We start from the raw sequence: 7,107 nt of genomic DNA, 5'->3' as shown, positions 1-7,107 counted from the left end.
CGGGGAATCTTTTAATATTGCCAGTGTATGTGTGCGTACCTAATAATAGTAACCTGTTTTAGTAATACTATATTAGGCAAACGGTGTAGATTTAGATACGTATTCCCTTCTCTATACATATATGTAAATAATAGAATGATCATTTCCAAAAGTGTTTGCTGAATGCTACTGAGCAGAAAATAAAGACAAAAAGATTTATTTTTCAAACACATTTTGAATAGAAAACAGTTGAAAAATCAGTGTCGGTCCATGTGAAGACACTTTAGAAAATCAAGTACCTTTGTAAGCGATGGTGTAATTCGACAGAACTTCCTACAATCCGAGTAATGATTAAAAGTGTTTTGTTTTATCAACGGGTTTCACTATCCAAAGAAACGATTGTTTTATACAATTGATAGTTAAGTAAACTATAACAACGGTATTTAATGAATATTTTATACTGAATCTAAATATAAATCTCACGATTAATTTTTCAAAACTAGGTCAATTGGTAGATTACAACAATGACAAGCTCGTTTCTAGACTGGTGATCATACGTCCGTCAATGAGGGGGTTAACCTGGGGTGGTTTTAGCAATGATAATTAGGATAAGTAATGTATAACAAGAAGAGATATGGGTTGGATAAATATCCGGTCCAAAAAGATAGTTCTTATCTTTTATATAAAACTGTTCCTAATATAGGATGAAGTAATGTGTAGGTGTGTGAAGTCATACTAAACCAATACCCAATGTGTGTCTCTATCGGTATCTGTAACGACAGAAGAATACTGCCTATACACGAAGATTAATTAACACTGCAAATGTACCGGGTCACGAGATTCCAATGCCAGAATTACTCGATTGGAAAACAGATCGATTGCTAAGTGACAGAGTGTCCAGTATAAATTCATTATGAAACGTGGTCTGTTTGGCAGGTGACCCGTCTATCCCTAGTGTGATGGTACGGCCTGGTAAATAAGGGAGACAAGTAAAAAAAACACAATAGCATTGAGACTGATGCACCTCTATTGTAGCAAAGAATCCCATTTGTACTAATTGTGACTAGTACACCATTCATTATAACACAGTAGCTTATTAAGGAAGTAGAATTATAACCAGCCTATTAAGGAAGTGAAGTTGCAACAAGTTCACTTTCTCTATAACCACAGTAGCCTATTAAAGAGGTAAAATTATAACCAGTGCACTTTCTCTATAAACACAGTAGTCTATTAGGGAAGTGAAATTATAACCAGTGCACTTTCTCTATAAACACAGTAGTCTATCAGGGAAGTGAAATTATAACAAGTGCACTTTTTCTATAAACAAAGTAGCCTATTAAGGAAGTGAACTTGCAACAAGTTCACTTTCTCTATAACCACAGTAACCTATTTAAGAGATAAAATTATAACCAGTGCAATTTCTCTTTAAACACAGTAGCCTATAAGGGAAGTTCAATTATAACCAGTGCACTTTCTCTATAACCACAGTAGCCTATTAGGGAAGTGACATTATAACCAGTGCACTTGCTGTATAAACACAGTAGCCTATTAGGGAAGTGAATTATAACCAGTGCACTTTCTCTATAAAGTGAAATTATAACCAGTGCACTTTCTCTATAAACACGTAGCCTATTAGGGAAGTGAAATTATAACCAGTGCACTTTCTCTATAAACACAGTAGCCTATAAGGGAAGTGAAATTATAACCAGTGCACTTTCTCTATAAACACAGTAGCCTATAAGGGAAGTTCAATTATAACCAGTGCACTTTCTCTATAACCACAGTAGCCTATTAGGGAAGTGAAATTATAACCAGTGCACTTGCTGTATAAACACAGTAGCCTTTAGGGAAGTGAAATTATAACCAGTGCACTTTCTCTATAAACACTGTAGCCTATTAAGGAGTGAATTTGTAACCAGTGCACTTGCTCTATAACCACTGTAGTCTAATAAGGAAGTGAAATTGTAAGGAGTAAACTTGCTCTTTAAACACAGTAGCCTATTGGAAGTGAAACTTCAAGGTGAAAACTTTCTCTATAAACACTGTAGCCTGTTGAGGAAGTAAACACGTGCCCCGAAACGATGTATATAGCTTGACGGCACGTAAAACTCTTCACTTCACTTCGAGGAAGTAAAATTGTAACCGGTGTACCTTTATTCAGTACACGTATACACAGTAGCCTTGTAAGGAAAGTAGTCATATTGTAACCAGTACAGTTTCAATATAACACTGTAGCATGTAAATGGAATGAAAGTTTTATCATGTACACTTTTTCTATAAACACAGTAACCTGTTAAGAATTTGAAATTATAACCAGTACATTTCTACTACAAAAACATGAAAGGATCTTATGAATTGGCTTTTTCGAACAAAAACTTCACTATCACATAGTAACCAGCTCACGAATTGACATAATGTGATCGATACATCTTCACGTCAACCCGGTAACATGTTATTGGAGTGCTATTACGATAGTACATTTTCACTACAACTCAATAGCCGGAAACGGAAGTGACTTTATAACCATTCTAGGCTCAATTTATATGACAACGTAACTCGTTAGTGACATGGAAACCAGCACACCTTTGTTGTAATATAGTACACTGTTAAGTATGTTGATTTGGCTACTCGGCTTTTGAACATTACACAGTTAGGTAGTAATTAGGTATCTGTATTTTGTGAATGAAATGCACGTCTTTTTTACTGGAAAAATGACGTTACGTTTGCAAACACACAAATGAGTCGGCATGAATGCATATCATTAAGGACAGAAACTTCTTCAAGATGTCATAATAATTTGTTATTGAAGTAACGCTGTAACCAGTGCACTCTCTCTGTACCAAATTAATTAACTGTACAGTACTGATTAAATGGTTTTGTTGAATTGTTATTAATATATTATATAAACTGTTAATTCAGTTACGATCTATGTGAACAAAGTAAAAAGTACCAACAGTGTCCAATACTAATGATGTTTCCAGAATAATATTGGGAATATTTAACTAACATTTAAGTGACAACTGGTTTTATATACCAATAACGGTTTTTCGCACATACACATTGAAGTATGCACTGAAAATAATTTGTATTTAAGTTACTTTTACAACTTGCCAATAAAAATACTACTTTAAGTGATTTAAGGTATATCTTAAGTAGAAGATAGAATTAAACAAAAATAGTTTATAGAAACAAATTCCAATAAAAATAATCATCATCATTGATAGTTAAAAGATTTAACGTTTAATAAAAATGTTTCTTGACCTATATTTTAAAATGATGTTTATGGATAGTGCTTTAACACGTATAAATATTTTCACATTCCTTATGATATACTGTGGGCGAAGATAACATTCACTCGGACCTCGCTATAATTCAGCTTGGGACCTCCTTCCTATTTTATCTTATTAGTCTACAGGTAGATAGTGAGACCTAAAACTAACCAGCGATAGCGTGAACAAAGATCTGTGGCGTAGCAACATATCGACCAACACATCTTTAAACTTCCATTATTTCCCAGAATGAGACTTATCTGATATAATTCTCTACAGAATCAAGCTTTTGCAACGATAGCATGGTAATAAATCATGTCAAATCTAGAAAACCATTTAACAGTATATATTAAGAATACATTGAATTTTATTGATTACAGCGATATAAGCAAATTCAGAAACAATAGCTAATTTAGTAAAATTATTATGTGGGGGTTATCATTCCTATAGTCTGCCGGTATGGTATACTATCGAATGAAATCATTGGTCATTCGATAGTTAGCTAGCGTCCATATGTTTACCGTGTATATGTGTGAATAAGTCCGTATGTGCAAAATGAAAATGTTTGTTCATTCCTTGGTTTTACTCTTTGTACATTTAAATTGCGTTGGCACACTATATCGGTAAATATTCCTGTTACCTCTATATACTCATGGATAACTCGGGAACGTATGATAAATCAAAATATTGAAGTAAGCTAGCCAGGTCAGGATTCAATAATGTATAGGCTTGTGACTGCTCGGGATATGATCAATGCTAGAAAGCTCTTAACGTGGGTCATATATATATTGGTTTGTTGATACAACGTATTGGCTATTTATAGAAATTTAATTTTTTATGTATGAAAAGCAATAACAGAACATTTGTAACCTTTAAACTATACTTAACACTATATGATTGTATCTTTACACCATTTAAGTTGTATACATGCAAATATATAAAATCTAAATACTCTTGAAAATAAAATTTCAAAGGTATAATTATGCAAATCTTAACAGTGAATACTATAAATATGCGTATATCTTAGATAGATCTTTATCATTTGCAGTATCTTTTAACAATTGTTTGAAGCATTTGTGTATGACATAAACACAAACCCAGCAAAAATATCTTTTTACCTATACATATCCATTTCGCCTCTATTATATCACAACATTCTCTCACTCTCTTGTTATCTTTCTCAACCTCATGGTAAAACTCTTATATATGTATATATACTTAAATGTGACGTTCAAAGCATCGAGTCTCACCTGAAAGGTATAGCTAGACTTACAAAGCCGTCATTTCTGAGCAAAGGGGCTCTTTACAGTCCCGTTTAGAACCGTTCTCTGTAGGGTGCATAATGTATTCGGATTTGTTCATTTGTTTTCTCGGACTCCTATGATTAAATCCATTATTGTGTCGCCTGCTGTCATTACACTTGCATGATTTCGGGAATAAAATTCGTTTGAAAGCCTCACGAAAATCTCTGTTGAAGATGCTATAAATGATTGGGTTTAAACAGGAATTGGCATATCCTAGCCAACTTAGAATGCTAAACACTGCCACCGGAACATCACATTCACAAAAGGCTGAGATGAGATTCATGATAAAGAACGGCAACCAGCAAAAGAGAAACACACCAACAATGATCCCAAGAGTTACTGCAGCCTTGTGGTCTGACATTTTAGAACCACTACTTTTACCATTAGAGTTGTTGAATCTGTCTTGCGACAAAGGCGTGTTGATTTTCTTTATGCTAGCCGCATGTTTTCTTGCATATGCATAAAGTTGAATATAAATTGCCAGCATAACAATTAGAGGAATATAGAAACTTATTGTAGATGAAACTACAGCGTAGGCCCGATTCAAATCCAAATTACATGAATTTTCGTCAGGAGGTTTGTCCTGGTCCTCTGGATTTTTATGCCATTCTAAATGTATGGGAACAAAGGATATAATTAGAGACATTATCCAAACTGATGATATCATCGCCGCCACTTTCTTCCACGTCATACAGGCATCGTAACGTAACGGATCTCGGATATGTATATACCTGTCAAGGCTTATAACACAGAGATTAAGGATGGAAGCAGTTGAACACATAATATCAGATGAAATCCAAATATTGCAAAAAACAGACCCGAAAAGCCATCTCCCCTGTATGTCGTTTATTACAGCAAAGGTCATCACAAGAATAGCCACGAGGAGGTCTGCAATGGCTAGAGACACAATGAATAGATTGTTTAGGTGTTTCAATCTCCGGTCCGTAAATACGGCCACACAGACCAGGATGTTTCCTGCAATGGCTAGGATAATAACCAGAGACAGGATCGTCCCGATCACTATACTCTCCACCACCGTGTACGGTCCACTGGGTCCAGCATCACCGGAAACGTTACCCCCAGCACTCCCATTGTCGAACAAGTCGTGTTCCAAATTAGGAAACACAGAGTAATTGGTCACCATATTCCTTGGAACAAGTAATTCCCAAATAAATCCAATGCGTTGGCATCTGATGACTATACTCGGTTTTCCTCCTCCTCTTCCCCCGTACCGTATTTAATTCCAAGGTGTGTTGGAAGGACGGGATCAACAGACCCATAGCGGAGTAGAGAAGCACCCATACACCACATGTACCATCACAACACGCTCCACGACTCTTCACAAATTGTTTTCGAGTTTTAAAGTGGTACCACAGCAAACATTGGTCTGCCAGTGATCAATTGACGAACAATTTCCATTTAGGGTGTAGGCGATATAGTGTAAACACTCCCATATGAACACTTTAAATATAACACGGGAATAAAGGGGTTTGTTTTAGTCACCAATCCAACCTGGTTGTGTGTGTACCGATAATTACCCGCAGTATTCCGAAACTACTATTTGGATATCGGCAGAAACGTAATCACTGACACTGATCGTGTTACAGGTTCTTTTAAAATCAAGTTTTTCAATCAACTTTTCCTATCACTCACCGTGCTATTCCCCAAGTCCCTCATGGTGTGTAGTAAAGGTAAATCCAAATATCTCCAGGTAACTCTGTAAGAGATTGGAATTACTAATCCATTCTGTTTTCTAAGTTCCGTTCATCGACTTCAAACACTGGCGATCTTGAATAAATAAGTATTTAATCAAATCAAATTCACTATTCAATCCCGGTGTATTCACAGAAAACATTTCTCTTCTATAGAGTACACATACATGATCTGCATGGCTTCACCCCGATTGTCCATATACACACCGGTCCGTTATAGCATAACAGTGGTCACAAAACCCATAAATACCTACGTCAACACTGACAACAATATTCCACTGACGTGAATATGTCGTCAAATCCACATTTCAGAAAAGCAAATTTTTACTAAATATTTTGAAAAGTTTCAGTAGTTCTTAATACTTCCGTATGCTAGCCAGTACGGCCCGATGCGTGCTACTCTGTCCTTATGCCGGGCGCACATTGCTGTCGATCATAAGCCTTGTCTGTTCGCTCAGATAGGCCTGGCGTGTATCACCGCCCGTTCGATCAGAAGTCAGCTAACTGGCGTACGAAAGCGCTGGCAGCTTTTCTGTTGAGCCGGCGTATTTGCCTGTCAATATTATCATATACACTGAGTACTGTGAATGGTACCGTCCCCTCGCATCTGTTCGGCCTGAGTTTTAACGTTATAACCCAAGTCATACATAGGATTACAACACGCCCAGGTACATCCCAACATTTTACATTCAAAGTCTATAATTAACTGTTTTCTGGACCAGAGGATGTAGATACATTTACCCCAGTCTCAACAGCTGGGACAAACAAAGAAAAAAGTTTACGAAAATCATCAAAATGAGATTAGCGATCGACAGATGCAGCTTAAATTTAATACCGCTAACA

The 7,107-nt window shown here is 36.1% G+C and overlaps 1 protein-coding gene across 1 annotated transcript; it reads right to left on the bottom strand.

Moving 5' to 3' along the window:
* Positions 1 to 1,723: 1,723 nt before the first annotated feature.
* On the bottom strand, positions 1,724 to 6,790 carry LOC138334818 (dopamine receptor 1-like). The gene has a single exon (XM_069283578.1). The coding sequence runs from the start codon at positions 5,694 to 5,696 to the stop codon at positions 4,518 to 4,520; it is 1,179 nt and encodes a 392-aa protein (XP_069139679.1). The 5' UTR covers positions 5,697 to 6,790; the 3' UTR covers positions 1,724 to 4,517.
* Between the last annotated feature and the right edge of the window lie 317 nt (positions 6,791 to 7,107).

The sequence above is a fragment of the Argopecten irradians genome, chromosome 11 (assembly GCF_041381155.1).
Source record: "Argopecten irradians isolate NY chromosome 11, Ai_NY, whole genome shotgun sequence".
Classification (NCBI taxonomy): Eukaryota; Metazoa; Mollusca; class Bivalvia; order Pectinida; family Pectinidae; genus Argopecten; species Argopecten irradians.
The sequence above is the reverse complement of the archived record's forward strand: the minus strand, read 5'-3'. Positions and strand labels throughout refer to the sequence as shown.

Excerpts from the sequence above, each read along its gene's own strand:
- LOC138334818 (XM_069283578.1), bottom strand. The coding sequence starts at position 5,696 with ATGGTGACCAATTACTCTGTGTTTCCTAATTTGGAACACGACTTGTTC.